We start from the raw sequence: 20,229 nt of genomic DNA on the forward strand, positions 1-20,229 counted from the left end.
TTTAACAGCTCCACAAGAACTAGTTCCAGCAGCCACTGAACGTAATTGCAATTCAAGGCTCCCTGCGACCCAAGGACAGAACTCTGCAGGAACTCTTTGCATGCCTAGACTGCTTACATGAAACTTGTGCAAAGTCTAAAATCGTGTCTGACCAGATTCATCCAACCCCAAGAAAGAGCACAGGCAGAAAAAGTGGAAAGTTTATAAGACTACCTATTAGCTAATAACATATGAGTAGCAACAGCTGCAGTAGAAAGTACTTCTGCAGTGAATAAATAAAAACAGGTATTTACTGCTTCTGATCAAACAAAACAAGAGCGATGGGAAATATCTTACTGGCATGACAGACAGCTAGCATACCAACTAAAAATAACCTGAGCAAACCTCGCTAAATCATGTGAGCTAAAACACTTAGTCTCTGTAAGTCTGTTAAAAGTTGTCTGTTAAAAGCGGAGACAGGACACCTGACCCAAACTAACCAAAGAGGTATTCCATACCACAGCACGTCACGGCCACTATATAAACTGGTGGCAGTTACCCAGAAGGGAGATCACTGCTCTGTCAGGCTGGGTATCGGTCGCCTGGTGGTGAGTGGTTGTATTCTCTCCCCTTGTTATTTCCCTTATCATTATTATTATTGGTGGCAGCAGCAGTGGTTTGTGTTATACCTTAGTTACTGGACTGTTCTTATCTCAATCCGTGGGAGTTACATTCTTTCGATTCTCCTCCCCATCCCTCCAGGAGCCCGGGAAGGAAGGGGGGGGGAGAGTGAGAGAGGCTGCATGGTTCTGAGTTACCAGATGGGCTTAAACCACGACACTTGCTTTTTATTAAAATAACTGATTCCTTTCAATTCTAGGTTTTCTCCATGATCCCTGTATATTCAACATACAAAACATTTCTATGTGTTTTATACTAAATGTTAATCAGACCTGTTGCATGCGATCCAGTTCTGAGTATTCTTTGAACTCTGCCTCAGAACACGTCAGCTTTTCTAAGTCCATCATCAGTTTCTCATGTTTCTGCATTAGTTCTTGCTCTCCTTTAAATTTAGACTTTTCAATGAGCTGCAAAACAATTGGGTTTTTTAAAATGGTACAAAAGCAATGGAAAAGTGGTTTTAAGTCCTTTCAATAATTAACATACACAGTACCATCTAAATTAAATACTTAGCACAAACAGAAAATAAACAATCCAGAAAATTTATTATTGTCACAACAGTTGAAATTACTACCAGAATTGCTTTCTAAATGTCACATTTAAGTGTGTGCAGCCCCTACATGTTAACATGGGACCTTTAACTCAGCAATCATGGCAGTTAGGAGTGCCTTGGAGGCTTCCTGCCGCAGTCAGACAAAAGATAGGAAGGTATTACAGGAAAAACAAAACAAAACAAAACAAAACAAAACAAAAAGCACACCAAAAAAACCCAAACAAACAAAAAAAAAGAGAAATTCTCATCTTGTTAATTCTTAAACAGTTTTACGAGACATTATTAAAATTACTCTAAATTCCTATAAAGAGGCAAGAGCCTTGAGTCAAGTGTAAAGGCTTGCTTAACTGTATCACAGCCAGAGAGAATGAATGCTAGTGAAATGAATATAGAGAAGTGGAAGAAAAGAGAATAATCTACAGTCACATAGAGAAAACCAGATGTTGTGTATTCTCTATTAATATTTGCTACCTCAAAAACACAATTCCTACTGTTCTTTTATTGACAGAACAGAATATCATTTTAACTAAATGACTTCCTGTCCAGAGCACTAACTCTTTTTACGACTTTATTATGGCAATTGCATTTTTAATACTAGTCAACTGCAGTGTAGCAAATTTTCACCTTCCTATGAATTACCTAGTACTGACAACAAACAAATTAAGGTAATAGTAAGACCTGCTGAAGGTTTTAAGCAATTACTCCACCAAAAGTCCTCTATTGATATAAAAAATTCTGGAAATACGTTATTTATGCATGTCTAAGTTAGTATGATTCATGTTACATGTGTTACATTTAGCCTGCTGAGGAAATTAGTAGCTCAAGTAGTGTGAAAAGTCTAACCACCGAAAATACACCATAAACTAAGAAAATGCTCTTACATCATCATGCTCATCAAAAATAGGGCCAATCCTCTTTGGCCATAATTGAACTGTTGCATTCAGTGCAATGTCTTCAGGATCAAATACAAAATTGTCTAAGAAGTAAAGCAGCTGCTGAGAGCACTTCTGTGAAAAGAGATTTAACAAAACTTTAAGTCTCATAGATCTGTTAGAATACAGGGTAGGACAATATTATCTAAAAAGATAAAACATAAGTCTACATTGCATAGACCTTTCAGAATTCAGATCCATTTCAGCCAACCAAATATTAATATGCAAAATACATATTTAAAAATATGAAAATCCTTGACCCATTTGTAAGCTTGTTTCTCTAAATACGACTCCTGTGGCGTATAAATCCAAGTGCAAAAATCCTAATATAATTAAAAATATAAACCCCATAAATTCTTCAGAATAAACATGATATATTTACAGACCTATTACCATAACAGAAAATCTGATACATCTCATCACAACTTATAGCAAAGAGCTTCTTATCCAATATTGGTTTTGGCTGACCCACACCTTACACAGTTTTGTTCTCTGAGCACACATAAAGTACTACTGCTAATGAAACATCATCTATATTTTGCTCAAAGAGTAAATTGCTTCTTGTGTGGTCAGAGTTATGACTGGTTTTACACATAATATTCTTTTACACTTGCGTGTTACATTTTTACAAATAGCTTTTTAAGCAGCTGTGAAGTAAGTCTCTAGGGACAAACAATAATCTGAGTGGTTTACAACCTGCTATGATTTATTAAAAGCTGCATTTCCTCACCAACATACAGAATACATGGGTGTAGGGAGTAAGAAGGAAAGGCATACAGCAAAGAATGAGCTGGACTTTGGTCTGAAGGAACACTGAGGATACAGTTTAGCCGTATCTGCAGCATGATCAGACAAAAGTCTGCACTCCAGAATGAATTCTGTAGTTTTACAGGCCAGAATGTTTGGTAAAAGATTAAGAATTAAAAGAATAATTTACCTTGATCCTTAACAAGAGGTCCTTAATATCTTTTTCTTTGACTTTCTTCATGTAAGCTACTGTTTCCACCATTTCTTCTGCTGTCTCAGGAACTTTTAATGCACGTTCCTTAATGGCTTCAAATTCCCTGCATATCCTATAGATTTATTTTACACAAATATCAAAATTTTAAGGTTTGAGTTTGACTGGCTATGAGCTCTACTTTAATGGAATTAAAACTTCAAACTACTTCTTTAACACCCCCCACACCAACTCCATTACTTTATGAAACAAAGTAGGGAATATGACCAAGCCAGTCTAGAAAAATACTGTTTCTTAACTTGCAACAATTGATTTGTTTGGATTCTGGGGTCTTGTTTTGCAATCAATATTTCAATTACTATTGGTAAGGATATGAACCTAAGTACAGTATCACTGGCATACACACAAACACTTTCATAATAAATATTTTGTCATTTTGGTAATATGGTATCACTATAAAATTTTACTATATCTGTTCATTTTAACCAAAACTTAGTAAGACTTCACTTACAATTTAATCCATACCTGCAAAGTAATGTCCTGTTTAATTAATGTGATATCCCTTCTATGCTAAGGTCACCTGCTTAGTGGGTGAAGGGAAGGCAGTGGATGTAGTTTTTTCTGCACTTTAGTAAGGCTTTTGTACTGCCTTTCACAGCATCCTTCTGGACAAGCTGTCCAGCTGTGGGGTGAGTGGGTTCACAGTGCACTGGATGAAGAACTGGCTGAAGCACAGAATTCAAAAAGTGGTGTAGCGAATGGCACTTCATCTGGCCAGTAACTGGTCATCAGTGCTGTTCTCAGGGGTCAGTTCTAGGGACAGCTCCTCTTTATACATTTATCAACAATCTGAATTCAGGAGTTGAATGCACCATTATCAAGTTTGCTGAGGATATCAAACTGGGAGGTGCTGTTGACTCCCTTTGAGGGATGGGATACCTTGCAGAGGGATCTAGATAGACTGGAGAATTGGGCTATGACTAATGGGCTAAAACAAGTCAAACTGATGGATTCTGCTGCTAGGACGGAGTAATGCCTGGCATAAGCATAAACTGGGAGAGGAGTGGCTGGAAAGCAGGCCTGCAGAAAGGGATCCAGGGGTGCTGGTGGGCAGCAGCCTCAGTATGAGTCAGCAGTGTGCCCAGGCAGCCAAGAGGACAAACCTCATCCTGGAGTGCATTACATACAGCTTGACCAGCCCGTCAAAAGAGGGAATTATCCCGTATGCAGGGCTGGTGGAGTTTCACCTGGAATACTGTGAGCAGTTCTGGGCCCCACAATTTAAACAGCATATTCAGGTACTTGAATGTGTCCAGAGGAGCGCAACAAAGCTGATGAAGAGCTGGAAGGCATCTCCTGTGAGGGGCAACAAAGGACTTGGGTCTTCTCTAGCTTGGGGAAAAGTAGGCTGAGGGGCAACCACATTGTTCTCCATAGCTTCCCGAGGAAGGGAAGTGAGGAGGGAGGGGTTGATCTCTTCTGCCTGGTAACTAGTGACAGTGGGAATGATTCAAAGCTGTGCCAGGGGAGTTTAGACTGGACATTAGGAAATATTTCTTTACTGATGTGATAAACACATAAATGTATTGGCTTTCGCAAATCATAGGTGTGGTTATGTGGATATAACTGTATGAGCTTACAATAACAGAAACAAAGCTTGCTAAAGACACAAGATAAGACAACAAGTTAAAAAGGGCCAGAACTCTTGAGCAAAATGGAGTCACAGAGCAAAAGAATTTGTAAAGGTAAAAGATTGGGGGGGGGGGGGGGGCTTTATATAAGAAAAGCTAGTGCCTGAAAAACATAGAGTTAAAGTACTTTTTAGCTTAACTTAGGTTGTAGAAAGAGAACAATATTTATGTTGTAAGTCTGTGGAATGTAGTGGCCCCACTAAACATGAGTTAATTGTTTCACGCAAGTCTTCTAAAGTATCTTTAGTTTTAAAGAACAATGTTTGTTTTGTAAGTCTGTGGTGAGATAACAGGATTTAGTGGCCCCACTAAACATGAATGAGTTATTTCACACCATCCGTCTACTTATCAGTTAGAGACAGAGCCTCCCAAAGATCTGCTAGCTTGGGATACTCCTTGTCTGCCCATCCTGCAATAAATTTTGCAGGAAGGTCACACTGTTTTAAATCTTTGCTAGTTATCAGAAGAATTACAGATCTGGCTGGTTTCAGCTAGTTGTGTGATTACTGGGGCGTCCAGCTGTGCCAAAGGTGAAAAGTACACGGTGAGGAAGACTGCTTACTTCATCTTGAAGACCCCTACTCACAAGAGGAAGACTGCTTACTTCATCCTCAAGACCCCTGCCCACAATCACCAGAGAGCAGTGTGCAGACGCCAAGAGGAGGAGACTTATGATAATAAGTTCTTGGACCTAGTTATAATATTCCCCACCTATATGAGCGAATTATGAATATGTATGTAACTAATACAATAGTGAAAGTATATAAACCTGTAAGAAATACTAATCATTTGCGCCTCTGGCTACAGCCATGTGCCCAGCGCTGTTGCTTTTGCTTTATTGACTTTGTCCCTCAATAAAACCTTGTTATCTTGTTTAGAGGAGTGAGTTCGTATTTTACAGTGAGAAGGTGGTAAACACTGTAATAACCTTCCCAGAGAGCTGTTCGATGCCCCAAACCTGGCAGTGCTTTAAAAGGCATTTGGACAATGGTTTCAATGACATGCTTAAACTATTGGGCAACCCTGAATTCGTTAGGCAGTTGGACTAGATAATTGTTGTAGGTCCCTTCAAACTGAAATTAGTCTATGCTATTCTGTTCTAATTAATCAATGTTATTACCTACCATTACCTATGAAAATCTAGAGGTATCTATCACGTAATAAAAGAATCTAGCTAGTCTTTTCTTTGACAGTGCAGCAATACTGTTTTCACACTTAAAAAGACAGAGTGGTAATGAATCCCTTTGATCTTTTGGAGCCTCTGTTATCCAAGTCTATTAGTAAGTTCCCCTACTAGGTTTTGAGTCTAAAACAGAGAGAAAAAATACATCAGCTGGTGCAACTTGCATTAGATTATTAGTTTGCCAAGAGTCTTCATTAAACACGAGTACGATGTATTTGCATTTCTTCTACATGCATCTACTATGCATTTAACACATATAACATTCACAAGCAGAAAATTCTACTTACTTTTCATTTTCCTCTCTGTAATTTGCAACTATTCTGTCCATTAGCACTTTTGCAAAGACGTTTGCGCTACTCGCTAAACCTTGCTTTAAATCCTCAGAATTCAAACAGACCATAGGGAAATAAGCCACCTCAGGTAAACTCAGGATTTCCTTCTTGTGGGTGAAGAATTCATCTATTAACTTCAGAAAAATATTAGATTTTGCACTTCAGAGATGTTATTTAAATACTTGGCTACATGAATCAGTATTATACATTGGAGAAAATATTTTTTTTCTATTTACCACAGATTTTTAGAAGAAACACTTAATGTTGTAGATTCGTAGGCAGTCAGCATAAGTTTTAGCTAAAGGTTAAGCACCCCTTATCCTCTGTTTCCTTTTTATTATTGCTCTATGTATAGTAAAAATTAAAGATAAAATGTAGCATTAAAACTTACAGCAGTGTATTCATCAAAACTGTGTTCTTCTGCTACAAATCTTTCTACCCGTGCCTGTGCAGTCCCATCTACAAGCCAGCCATACTTTTCAACTACAATTCAATTAGATTGGATTAATACTATTATAACACATACACTGTCCCGTAAATTATTTATTATAAAGAAATAACACAGTTATTTAAACACTCTTCTAACACTCACCATATTTTTCAAAATATTTCTTTGGACCTTCTAAGTTGCCTCTGATACGCTTTTTCAGTGTAGTTGTGGCCCATTCTAAGACATGCTTAGGAAGCTCGGAATCCAGAGCTGTAGTGTCTCCCGTTAGCCAAGAACGTACCGTTTGGAAGTTCTAATACGAGTGCAAGTTTTAATTATTTATATTTTAAAAGGCAATACCAGGATATATATAGTTTAAGAGTAAGTTGCAATCTGCAGAAGACATTGAAAAATGAGATCCTAATTGTTACCAAGGTCAGGTGCTTCACACATACCTAGAATAACTCTTCCCAATTCAAACAGTTTAACAGGAAACACATGAAACAGACAAAAAAGAATTACCCAATGTTACAGAAAAATAAATTTTGTCCTATGTGCCAACACATACAACTAAATGCAAAACACTTCTTTCAAAGTACCATCATGTATGATTAAAGGCCAGTACTTAGTCCACAGAGATACAGCTAAAGCCCCCAGAAAGGCTGTCCTCCCCAGAGTCACAGGTTGGTTCTCAAGACATAAATCTTTATATACTGTATGTTTTAGTTGTTAAGAGATATGAGGCTTTCCTTTTTCTTAGAAAGAAAAGGAATATCAACTCTAATTTTCTCTGGGGATCTTAGTCATTAATGCAAATTTGTTGTAAATCATCACACATATAACTAAGGTGCTAATTGTATTTCTATACAAAATGTTAGTTCATAGCAAGTATACACAGCAAGACTACTTAATTTTCCATGTTCAAAATAAATAAATAAGAAGATGTGTTTACTTGTACTTGTACTTGTACTTGTACTTGTACTTAAAGCACTCTCAGTTTTCTGAATATACCGAATAAGAAAACAAAAAGTTTATTTTCTATCTAGTTTCCTTTCCTGAGTAGGTTTTTAGTCTGAATTTCTTTAATGAACAGGCAGACAATCCATTTGTAGACACGCAGTTTTGCAGGTTAAACCTGCAGACTAAAACTATCAGTAGCAGGTACCCCAATTTTTTATGAACAAGGAATACAAAAATGAGTTTCAGAGCTGCCTGGAGTTCCACTGGGCATCAAGATTCATGATGTCACCTGCGGAATGCTCATGGAAAGTAAATACCTCAAGTTGCATTCTGCTTCCTATTACCATGGTAGTCAGAGTTCTAAATTACTTATATTTGCAAGCACTGAGCAAACTCACAGTTACATATTTAAAGATAAAAGCACACCTGGAGCGTCTGTCCTATGCAATTTGCTATAAACAGAATTCCTTCTTCTAGGTCTTGCAAGCTTGGATAAAACTCTATTTTCTGGTCATCAAGAGTCAATTCCATCTTAAACAAAGGCGGGCCATTTCTGTCTTCAGGATCAAAAAGTTTCACATAGGCTTCAACTGTTCTTGTCAACAAGTCTTTCACCTAGGTAATAACATATATCTCCTGTTAGTTAAAAGAAAAGAAACCCCATCCACTTGCCTTCATTCAGTAAATTAGAATTTCCATTCATTTTACAACTTATGCCCTGACTAATGGGTAACTTCAGGACTATGACTTTTTGTAAGGCCATCAGTGGGTACTAGTCCCAACCCCTAAAGGATGTAAACTAATGAACAAGTACACAAACATTTCAGTAAAGCCCATGCATTTATTTTTGCTACAAAAGTCAGTCTATTACTAACACATGCTCTAAGTATAAATGAAATATCTGGAATTTCTGATTTTCCTCTGATTTTTTTTAATATTGTTTCATTATTTTTCCACAAAGTAAATAAAGGTTTAATACCCAAAATACTGCCTTCTTGAACTGCTGAACATAGATATTCCCACTGATTATTACATTCTTACATGGAACGATGTGAACAACAGATGCTCTAACTGGAAGTTAAAGGATTTTTAATTTTCACTGAGAACTTTGAAAAACAATTGACTCAGTGTGAAATCAGTTATTTTCCTGTGAATATTCTTTGTTTATTATTATTAGGAAATAAACCAATTGGAAATCCCCAAAACAACAACAAAAAAATAACTGAGAGACACTTCATATAACTTCCATCTTGATAAAAACAATCAGGGAGGAAAAAGGAAAAATCAACTCAGCACTGTGGGATCATTTTCCACAGAAAAAAGAAATGTATTGGAAACATTGCAGAACTATATCTACTTGCATACATCTGGCAGAGCCAGACTTCAGCCTGCTTGTGTAAGTAAGTTTGCTTTCAGGGGAGAGAGACCAGGTTTTGTTCATTTTGCTAATATATGACATGTAACTGTAGTGCCAAGTTCAGTGATAGGAAGGGGCCTAAGAACACTATTCTTCGATAAGTGAATTACATTCTATTTGGTAAAATGAAGTCATTTTTTGCATCTAAAAAGCTAGAAGAAACAGAAGTAGACAAGATCATGTATTTATTTTAAATGAGGGAAGTTAAAAATATGTAACACTTTGAATACTTTACTGGATCATACGCAAACAGATGGCTAACAATGATTAAACAGGTCCCACATCATATCTTATGCTGACTCATTAAATGCACTGACCTAAATTTCACATTAGGTTTATCACAAAGAAAGATTTTTACCTGATTAGACATAAGAACATCCACACAGTTATAAAAAGAGTCAAGCTGATCCAACTTTACACTATTCAGTGCCTCATTTTGAGTAAAGAGATCAATAACTCTTTGATACCATGTCATCAGTATTTTTTTATCTGCTTTAGAACAGCTTAGAGAGACATCAGTCTTTAAAGATTCATAGTCAATTGGCTCTTTCAGTCTAGAAAAGAAAGTTACACCAACCTTATAAACAAAATTTTAAAACCCATGGAGTAAAGAAACAGTCATCCACATTGTATTAGAAACCCATACTTTTTTTAGCAGAAAGCACAGTGGGAACCTAAGCATCACTTCTGTAGACTTAAATGAGGAAAAAATACCATGAATCCCAGCAAATAATGAACAGTTACCAGGGAAAATAACAAGGAAAAAGATATGGAGAATTATCTTTTTGAAAATAATGCAAAGTTTCAAGATTTAAAATAAAATTCATCTGATGAGAACTGGCAAGAAACCTGATCTTTAGCACAGAATTCCCTACTCAAATCAACTTTTCAAATGCTACTTCAACCAGACTTCTAGAGTGGTCATGGCATTAAAATTAAAAAAAAATAATGAGGAGACCTTTACAGAATGCAGGGACTGGCAGAATGAAGAACTGCTCGCTGGAGGAGAAAATCAGGTATGAGACCATTTAAGGAACCTGAAGGTGCACAAGCCCATGGGATCTAATGAGATGCATCCGCAGGTCCTGAGGGAACTGGCGGGTGAAGCAGCTAAGCTACTATCCATTATATTCGAGAAGTTATGGCAGTGAAGTTCTCACAGACTGGAAAACTGGAAACATAACCCCTATTTTTAAAACGGAAAAACAGGAAGACTCAGGGAACTATAGGCCAGTAAGTCTGACCTTGATGCCTGGCAAAATCATGGAGCAGATTCTTCTTGAAAATATACAAAGGTACATGGACAATAAGGAAGTGACTGGTGACAGCTAACATGGCTTCAATAATGGCAAATCATGACTGAAAAATTTGATGGCCTTCTACATGGCAGTTAACAGCAAGGGCAGATAAGGGAAAAGCAACTGATGTCAAATGCTTTTCACGAGTCCAGGTAGATGATACTGTCCCACACAATACCCTTGTCTCCAAATTGGAGAGGAATGAATTTGATGGATGGACCACTGGTGGACAAGGAATTGGCTGGACAGTTGCATTCAAAGAATTGTGGTCAACAGCTCCATGTCCAAGAGGAGATCAGTGATGAGTGGTGTCTCTCGGGAGTCAGGACGGGGACCAGTGTTGTTTAACATCTTTGTTGGCAACATGGACAGTGGGATTGAGTACACCCTCAGCAAGTTACCAGCTTCAAAATCCTATATGGGTTAATAACTCACCAAAACAGACTTTACCTGAGGCTTGAGAAATTCACTAGAAGAAAGTCAAAGAATGCTGCATATCCAAAATCCAGTAGCGATTTCATTGTGGGGTGGAGAATATGCAACTTGGAAAGGATTTTACTCTTTGCTCGGGTAAAACTCTTATGCCATGCACTAGAAAAATCCAGGCCTCTGAAAAAGAAAAAAAAAACCCACAACCCACAACCAGATAACCAAAACAAACAAACAGAAGTGAAGAGTTCAAATAATATGTGAATAAAACATACAGAAAGTAGCATTAAAAAACTTATTCCCGAATGTGAATAGCTATTTAAGTGCCATACACATATCCTCAATGCGATGCAGTGGAAGCCACAAAAACACTCTGATCAACCATGTGTTACATTCCACAGTATTTTCAGATCACCCACTCTTTCAGTGCAAACTTCTAACTTCACCAACTGCTAAGAGGAAGTATTTATCACCATTATTTAGATGGCATGCATTCTGATGCTTCAGCAAATAGTAGCATTCAGATAATTATATTTTCTCTACTGAATTCCTCCTTTATTTGGGCAGAGCATAATAGCTTTTCCTTCAGTCTAAAGGTTTCACCTCATAACAGGCACATGAAACCTTGCTATTAGATGCAGTTTTAGCATGTTGAAGTACTGTACAATGCTGCTGTCTGCCAGTAAACAGCCCCATACACACACACTTTATACCAGGGATGGCTGCAATATGACTTGAGAGTCTGGGCACTGAGAGCAAGAAGTCTCATTTGCAGTCACTAGTGCTACTCTATGTAACTGTAACAACAGTAACAAAACCCTGTCAGTGCTGAAACTTTGTAAAGCAGTCAGATATAAGATGTTTGAATGCAGACAGAAAAGAACGTCTCATTAAGGGACTCCAGAATTAATACTGTGCCATAATATAATATGGTGTGTTCATGCAGCTCAACAAGAATTTCACTCATGCAACCCAGTGCGCTTTGCCAGTGGGTCAATTTGCTACCTTAATCCACTCACACAGGTAATGAAGGCAAAGGTGCTTCCTCTTCATCTTCAAGTCCTTTTATGTCTGGTTTAATGAGAATACTTCGCACTAGGAGAAAAAATATATGAACATTAGAAGAAAATTAAGCTGCATTCAACAGGTACTGCTTTTCCTCAGTCGTTGACCAGTCATACTCCAGGTTGAACCAAGCACCCAGTAGGATGGAACGGTAACTGTATCATCCAAGTCTTCAAAACATATTCTCCCAAAGGTAACCCAAAATCACAGCTTCTGCGAAATATCCGTTCAGATTCAGATGGCTTAATTCCAGTGCTGTCCCCCATTCATGAAGGTTTTCAAAGAGACCAGTGTTTAAATAATTAAATACTTGAGTGATTTCTTCACCAAGAGGATGGCCGGTCACTGGGACAGGCTCCCCACGAAAGCGGTCACAACACCAAGCCTGGCAGAGTTCAAGAAGCATCTGGACACTGCTCCTAGTCATATGGTTTAGTTTTAGGTAGTCCTGCGAGGAGCAGGGATTTGGACTCGATGATTCTTAAGAGTCCTAACTTGAGACATTCTATGATTCTAAGTTGCAATTTTGTTTAATGTAATGACAGTGGGGCACTATAATTATCCCACTGACGACATTCTGAAGAACTTAATTCCATGTTAAATTGTGATTTTTTTTTAATCTGCGTTTTTAAAAAGATCAACCATCTACCAAAATATTATCAAAATTTGACTCAATTTCAGATACTATAAATGTGAATTAAAGACATTAATACATGATTTCAAGGGAATACACATTCAAAATTCCAGTTAGCAACTCTGGAAAGAAAGTTTATAAACCAAAATGAGTTGTATGAGCAATACCTGAAACCAGCCACTTATCTTTGCAGCTTTCTAGTGTGAGTTTCCTCATGCATAGAAAGCAGCATTAATGTAGTATTATTAGTGCTGTGTAGTTTCTGGTACTTACCCACAAATCTTCTCATGCTCTTTTCATAATCCTCCATTATCTCCACTAGAAGCTTTTCAACCAACAGCTTTCTGTCTTTGCCTTCCATAACTGACTGTGGTACCAATGTGAGCATGGACATCAGCCACAGCTGCTGAATGGGAGTGATGGGATTCCTTAAAACACACTTCTTCAGAAAGAGATAGTTTTCCTGGAAGGACAATATTGTCAGAGGCCTCATAACTGGCTACGTGAATATTTTTGCATTAAGCTTGACAATTCGGTCTCTTTTTATTTACCATTTCTTATATTTAAGGGGAGGTGACACAATCTCATCTTTCAGTACTCACTGACTAGTACCCTAAAAGTTACTCTACGGCTGGGAAAATGGCCTCCCTGCCTCAATTATTAAATATAGAATATAGCAGGTTTTAGTACAGCATTTTCCTTAGTTCTCTGCTGAAGTTTATTGCTGACAATAAACAGTTCAAGGTTACCGTTATTGTTCTTTAGGCAAAACTGTATCTGTCAAAAAGTACACACTAACGGAGTTGGGTATTTTTTTGGCCAAAGGAAAAGATGTTTATGCTTCTGAGTGATAGTTTTCTTATAAAACAAAACATAACAAAACATAATAAAACCTAACATCAGCTAGGAAAAAAGATACAACCATTTCAGTGCTAAACTGAGTTTAACGTGGCTCTCAGAGATCAACTCTTATTTTAAAAGCTATACACAAATTCCAGGATCTGCAGGTGTTTGTCAAATCAGCTGGACAATGTCAAAGACTAAGTTTTCTACAAGCTAAAGTACTGTCTATGACCCCAGTGGAACTAAAAAAATCCTGAAGCCTGTTAGGATTTTTCTAAGTAATGATCTTGAACTACATGATTTTAGAGCCAAACTTCAATTACTAATGGGCATACTTTCTGTAATAGAAAAATACTTTCCTTCCACTGGAACACAAGAAGAGATTCCTCTTTTGCTTCCTATTCCGTTTTTCCCCAACAAGACTACTGAAAAAGCACTTCCTGTTTAACCAACATTAATTGCAGGTAACACACTAATCCTTCTGAATAGAGAACACTCACTCTTCTACTCTAAAAATCAGAAGAATTTAACTCACCCTCTGTTGTTTTAGCTCACTGTTCATCTGTATAAAAAGGAACAGAAAATCCTTACGTGTTAAGAACACACAAACAAAAACAAAAATCAGAAATATACAATTTAACAAATATTATTCTTAAACAAAGACTTTATTCTGTAGATATACAGGTATCAGTTTCAATGGGACTACCTGAGCACATAAATACATTTATAAATTACTAAGGATTGAGATAAATATCTTTGAGTAAGTACTACGAAGTAAGAGCCATAAATGCCCGGATTAACAAAGAACAGGCAACAGTTAAAATATTACAGAAATACTTTCTCACAGTGGAAGGCAGTTCTGGGATAGGAGGTACAGGTTTTCTGTTGAGTTTTTCTTCCATGGACACGTGATAGGCTTTTAAAGCTCGACCAATTCTGAAGTAAAACAGAGAGTCAGGCAGAAAAACTACAAATAATATATTTAAAATAACATTATCACTTTAATTGATGCAACCTGTTTTTTTCATTTACCAGCTCTTTGAGCACTAAGAGGTAAGGCTGCCTTTGCATACTCTGTCTGCTCTTATATAAACAGTCACATTTATCTTGACCATAATCACAATATACACATGCCTTGATTCACCTCATCCAGTTGCTTCTGTTAAGATTATATTTTACTTCCCCCAAAACAACTACAACAGATCTTGTCCAACTGTACTGGGGGAGAGGGGTAAGAAAAGAGTGCAGAACAAAACTCCCAAAGGTGGTGATTTTAAGACCAGCTCATTTTTTACTGCCTGTGGTTACAAACTGCTAAATACCTATCAGAAAACTTTAAATGGTTAATGGTGGCACATCCTGCCGACCTTGTGCATTAAAATGTTTCAGTCCATTCTTTTGGGATACACATACCTGTACATCTCTTGCCAGGATTTCAGCCTTATCTCAATATAACACAACTGAAAAGTCCCAAGCGGAAGTTAGCCTGCCAATTTCAAGTATACACTCAAATCAAATCACTACTTCAGAGGACCTTATTTGAAAGACAGTTCACTGTACAAAAATGTAACTGAATCAGCGTTCCAGCAGAATATTCACTGTTTGTCAGCACTTTACTGTACAGCAATTCATGACTACAACATAGCTGATATTTTCAGCATAATGAACATCTGCATTCTACAAACTGCACTCTGCTTCTGCAGGTATCATTGAAAAGTCAGAATTTACTTTCCAAGTGCTAAAAAGACTTCTTGTATGTTAGATTTGTATTATAACAGCCTTTAAACTATTAAAAGAAAGCAAACACACATCTCTGTTTTTAACTTACATATATATTAACTGCTCTCTATAACTGAGTGTTGCTACCAGCATTTACATCTCTTCTGTAATCAATTCTTCTCAGACTTCAGTCCCACAACTTAGTCTTATACGTCTGCCTAGCTCCAGTGAAGCAAACAATTACGGACACATAGAAGTATCTTCCAACAAAAAAAACCCTGTAATACTTGGCCATGTAAAAGTTTAGCCACTGAAGCGGAATATCAATTGTGTATCAATTAGTTAAGTAACTGGTTAACTGGTTACCATCACCAAAACTAGTAGCAGCAAATGGAATCACTAACAACCCACACCAATAAAAATAAAAGTATTGAAGTAACAGTATTTCAAATAGGTCAAATTAAGACTTATGTATGTAGATCTTTTAATTTTCATTTCTTCTTCAGAAGACCGAAACATTTTTTCTGTGCTTTTTAATCCTATCAAATACCATTAGATTTCCTTCCCTTTTTTAATCCATTACATGAAAATGCAAGCTGCTATATATTTCATAGTACTACTATAAACAGTGCAACCTTAGCCCACATAATCCTCTCACATTTATGCGAAGATTATCAACATGTCTTACTTTTTCAGTAAGTTCCTGAGAATAATGTAGGTATCTCAGGAATAAAGTTCTATCAAAATAATAAAACCAAACCAAACCCCTGTTTTTCTAGCAGGCCTAACAAGTATGTGAAAGCAGCCTTTTCCTACTGTCTTTCCTCCTTTCCAAATGAAAATCTTGAAAGACAATTTTATGTGAATTTACCAAGATGGGCAGCTGGGCTCCTCTGGCAGTGACCCAGATCACTAAGCTCAGTGGCAAATGCATTAAGATAGTGATAGTGCCAACTAAGTTGTTAGAAGTAGACCCACATTTGGGTCATTCATACAAAAGCAAGCAAGTGATCCAGCCGTTGATTCTCTTTGAAAAAGGTTTTCATAAAGAGAAAGGATTTTTTTTCAGACTATCATAAACAACATTCAAAATGTGAAGGTTGCTTTCTGCTCACAACTCACCCCAACAAACATCTCAAGCAGATGTTGGGTGCTGTAAAAGAAAAATCATCAGAGATTCCATCAAATGTTCTTCTATTAATGATTTTAGATGGAAAGTGATCAGCACTGCGATAGTGACATCAAAAACCTCTAAAATTAACAAACACCATTATTTCTTAGATGTCAAATGTACTGATTCTTTGATTTGAATTTCGGTATTTCTTGAATTCCATCGAACTCACAGTAACTGATTAAGCCTCTTTTGCTGCTCTTTGCATCTTCGGTATGACAATAGTTTATTCTGTGATGGTGACATATCAGATGTGGATGATGAAGGTAGAACAGTAGGAGGAAGCAAAGGTCTCAAAGTCTTACGGGGATGTGCTCCATCTGACTGCAACATCTAAAACCGTAACAAAACCAAGATTGTAGAATACAATTAATCCTGTCCAGAAAGCAGTTTAACAGATGCATGTACTAGTACTAAGTACTAAGAGATTTCTACAATCTAAGAAAGTTTAGCTTTCAGAAAACAGAAAACCTCTGTATATGCTAATATATGTATATTCAAAGTCCGCAATAGTAGAAAATGATGGTGCTGTTCTATTAACTCGAGATTAGCATGTTGCATCAAAACAAGGTTCTATTACAAATCTCTTCAACTGCTAATCTACCAGCTGTGCATAGTACAGAAGACACCAGAATAGCAGCTTGTTAATTCTTCCCCACTGGCAAACTGCACTGAACTAGCTCTGATGTAGGCACATTTCCTTTTCTGATGGGGCCCAGCTGTTCCTGTGGCTTCAGCAGGTGACTATTGACTCCCTTTTTGTCTGGTCACTAAAAATACAGTTACTGCCTCATTAAGTCCATGATGCTAGGTAATATGAACAAATTCAGACACAAAGGCAGAGCAGGGCATAATTTCATTTCAATTGCCTGTCTGGAAACCAGAGCTACCAGAACAAGTGCCTCTGCAAATACCAAGAAGATGCTTGACAGTACTTTAAGCTGCAGCAACTCTAGGCTTTCTAGGTAATATTCACTTAAAGTACGTCAACATGTGCGTCTTCTTCAGAACCAAGGCTGAATTCAGCGAAGACTAAACTGAGATTACTAAAATGAAAGAGGCAAGCAAGGTGCTAACACGGCTGAGGGTATGTGGCTAAACCCTGTCTTGTGGGTGCAGATTCGCAGTGAAAAGGTGGCTTGTAATTCGGTGGGATGGATATGGGATTCCAGCTAAGTAGATGGAAGTTTTGATTATGAGCACATTTGTGAGGTAGCTGAGCTGTGCAACAGCAAAGTGGAAACAGGTATGGCCTTGAAGTAAGAATCCTAGTCGGGGGGTAGGATAAATATGTGGAGCAGATAATTGGGTAACCACACTTAAAGACAGTGAGCAACCAAAGTTTGATAATCACCTTGTATAAATACAGAAAAATAGGGGGAAGATGGGGAAGACAGGGAAGAGAAGGAAAATAAAAACGTAATGTGTGACATAGTCTCATCTTTCAGCACTCACTGACTAGTACCCTAAAAGTTACTCTACAGTTGGTAAAATGGCCTCCCTGCCAACATAATAAAACCTAACATCAGCTAGGAAAAAAGATACAACCATTTCAGTGCTAATCTGTGTTTAACGTGGCTCTCGGAGATCAAGTCTTATTTTAAAAGCTATACACAAATTCCAGGATCTGCAGGTGTTTGTCAAATCAGCTGGACAATGTCAAAGACTAAGTTTTCTACAAGCTAAAGTACTGTCTATGACCCCAGTGGAACTAAAAAAATCCTGAAGCCTGTTAGGATTTTTCTAAGTAATGATCTTGAACTACATGATTTTAGAGCCAAACTTCAATTACTAATGGGCATACTTTCTGTAATAGAAAAATACTTTCCTTCCACTGGAACACAAGAAGAGATTCCTCTTTTGCTTCCTATTCCGTTTTTCCCCAACAAGACTACTGAAAAAGCACTTCCTGTTTAACCAACATTAATTGCAGGCAACACACTAATCCTTCTGAATAGAGAACACTCACTCTTCTACTCTAAAAATCAGAAGAATTTAACTCACCCTCTGTTGTTTTAGCTCACTGTTCATCTGTATAAAATCCTTACGTGTTAAGAACACACAAACAAAAACAAAAATCAGAAATATACAATTTAACAAATATTATTCTTAAACAAAGACTTTATTCTGTAGATATACAGGTATCAGTTTCAATAGGACTACCTGAGCACATAAATACATTTATAAATTACTAAGGATTGAGATAAATATCTTTGAGTAAGTACTACGAAGTAAGAGCCATAAATGCCCGGATTAACAAAGAACAGGCAACAGTTAAAATATTACAGAAATACTTTCTCACAGTGGAAGGCAGTTCTGGGATAGGAGGTACAGGTTTTCTGTTGAGTTTTTCTTCCATGGACACGTGATAGGCTTTTAAAGCTCGACCAATTCTGAAGTAAAACAGAGAGTCAGATGTGCAGAAAAACTACAAATAATATATTTAAAATAACGTTATCACTTTAATTGATGCAACCTGTGTTTTTTTCCATTTACCAGCTCTTTTTCATTTCTATAAATACAGAAAAATAGGGGGAAGATGGGGAAGAGAAGGAAAACAAAAACTTAGTGTGTGACTGGACTCAGGTTCACTAAAAGACTGTCCTTCCATGGCATCTCAAGTCTTGCTTGTGGCCGAGTATGGCTATCCCAAAAGCTTGACAGCAGGGTTACCCTGGAAACACGATGCACAAACTGACAACTGCATTTCAACAGGTTCTCACAGAGGAGAAGAAAGACAAAGCCACTTCCTATATTAGCAGTATGTCCTAAAAATGAATTAAAACACGCGGTAGTGGAGGCACCCGAATAAATAAAGCTCAAAGGGAGACGAGGCCCTACCACGTTTTCCTAGAGCTCTCTCAGCCCAGCAGAGCCCGGGCGTGTGGAGGGATGAGGAGCGGCAGCCCCTGCCATCTCCCCGCCGCTCGCCCGCCTGCTCCACCTCACCTCACCTCACCTCACCTCACCTCACCTCTCACCTCACCTCACCTTTGCCGGTGCCGCGGTCGCGGGGGATCGCCAGGCACGATGGCGGCGCGCAGCCCGCTCGGGACAACAACACGGTTGCCAGGCAGCGGAGGGCGGGACCCGACCCGCCCGCCCCCTCAAGCCCTCAGCGCCTTGTCGCTCGGGACCCAGCCGGACCCGCCCTGCCTGGGGCCGCGGTCTTTGTGCTGGCGGGCTCCTGCTGCCCAGAACGGAGCTCTCATTCGACACCCGTTTGTTCACAGAAGGGTGTTTGCCGCGCTCCGTGCAGAACCAGACTACGGGTAGGCTCTTGTGATGAGAAAAAGAAAACAGCAGCAGAGACTTTTTAGTCTGCCACAGGGCTTGCTACAACCCAAGGAAGTCGGTGAGTGTCTTTGCTCCAGCGTTGTCTGCACAAAGCAGATACAAACTTTGCTCCGGAGGGCAGCACGAATGCCTAAGGAATCACACCACCATCACGCAACAGGCAGCTACTGCTGAGCTTCTAGTAGGCTGCTACTTTATAAGGAATCCCGGAGACTGACTATCCATTTGCCCACATTTGACTTGAAACCCGAAACTCCTCATTTTGTACCTGCGTGGCAGTGCCCCACAAGCAGAGGCCGCAAGAACAGCTTGGAGAGAATTTCAGATGCGGTTTCGGGAGCACTGGGCACCTTCCTCACACATTCTCACAGCACAGGACTGTTCAGTCTGAAGTTTCAAACTAGACACGAAATACCTTCTCACAGACGACAAACCCAACCCCTTTGATACCTAGGGATTTACGCAGAAGCCGTTCGCACCGAGTTACGTGGGAGATCGATCCCCTTTCCCGGCTGCCGCTTACAGGAGGGGGTGAGGGCTTTCCTGAGGGGACGGGATGTGGCTGCTGAGGGGACAAACCCCGCGGTTTATGCCAGCAGCTTCACCTAGACGGTGCAGAAGGGTTACGTGCTGAGAACGGGGCCAAGCACGCACCAG

General features: G+C 38.5%; 1 protein-coding gene and 1 long non-coding RNA gene across 6 annotated transcripts; one reads left to right on the plus strand and one right to left on the minus strand.

Moving 5' to 3' along the window:
* Window positions 1–832: 832 nt before the first annotated feature.
* DNAH12 (dynein axonemal heavy chain 12) lies at window positions 833–20,195 on the minus strand. 5 transcript variants are annotated; one of them, XM_061455903.1, is made up of 15 exons: window positions 19,841–20,195; window positions 16,448–16,608; window positions 14,231–14,321; window positions 13,921–13,947; window positions 12,816–13,005; window positions 11,863–11,938; window positions 10,865–11,023; window positions 9,475–9,670; window positions 8,126–8,314; window positions 6,902–7,052; window positions 6,701–6,792; window positions 6,265–6,443; window positions 3,083–3,218; window positions 2,095–2,220; window positions 833–1,067 (listed from the first exon to the last, which is right to left on the minus strand). In XM_061455903.1, the coding sequence occupies exons 2-15, from the start codon at window positions 16,606–16,608 to the stop codon at window positions 927–929; spliced, it is 1,914 nt and encodes a 637-aa protein (XP_061311887.1). In that variant the 5' UTR covers window positions 19,841–20,195; the 3' UTR covers window positions 833–926. The 5 variants fall into 5 exon arrangements, 4 of the variants coding, with proteins under 4 accessions (XP_061311887.1, XP_061311889.1, XP_061311890.1 ...); XM_061455905.1 differs by lacking the exon at window positions 8,126–8,314; XR_009743836.1 differs by lacking the exon at window positions 3,083–3,218 and having other exon boundaries at window positions 929–1,067.
* On the plus strand, window positions 4,030–6,256 carry LOC133270574 (uncharacterized). Its single transcript, XR_009743837.1, has 3 exons — window positions 4,030–4,166; window positions 4,639–4,669; window positions 5,700–6,256. It is a non-coding gene; the product is annotated as an uncharacterized LOC133270574 (long non-coding RNA).
* Window positions 20,196–20,229: the final 34 nt, after the last annotated feature.

The sequence above is a fragment of the Pezoporus flaviventris genome, unplaced genomic scaffold (genome assembly GCF_033815535.1).
Source record: "Pezoporus flaviventris isolate CSIRO_AGI_PZ_B2104156 unplaced genomic scaffold, CSIRO_AGI_Pfla_v1 ptg000021l, whole genome shotgun sequence".
Classification (NCBI taxonomy): domain Eukaryota; kingdom Metazoa; phylum Chordata; class Aves; order Psittaciformes; family Psittacidae; genus Pezoporus; species Pezoporus flaviventris.

Coding starts and splice junctions, on each gene's coding strand:
- DNAH12 (XM_061455903.1), bottom strand. CDS start 16,608: ATGTTGCAGTCAGATGGAGCACATCCCCGTAAGACTTTGAGACCTTTG. Junction 9,671..10,864: donor GTGAATTTCTCAAGCCTCAG/GTAAAGTCTGTT, acceptor TTTCTTTTCTAG/ACTGAAAGAGCCAATTGACT. Junction 3,219..6,264: donor TACAGAGAGGAAAATGAAAA/GTAAGTAGAATT, acceptor ATAAATCTATAG/GATATGCAGGGAATTTGAAG.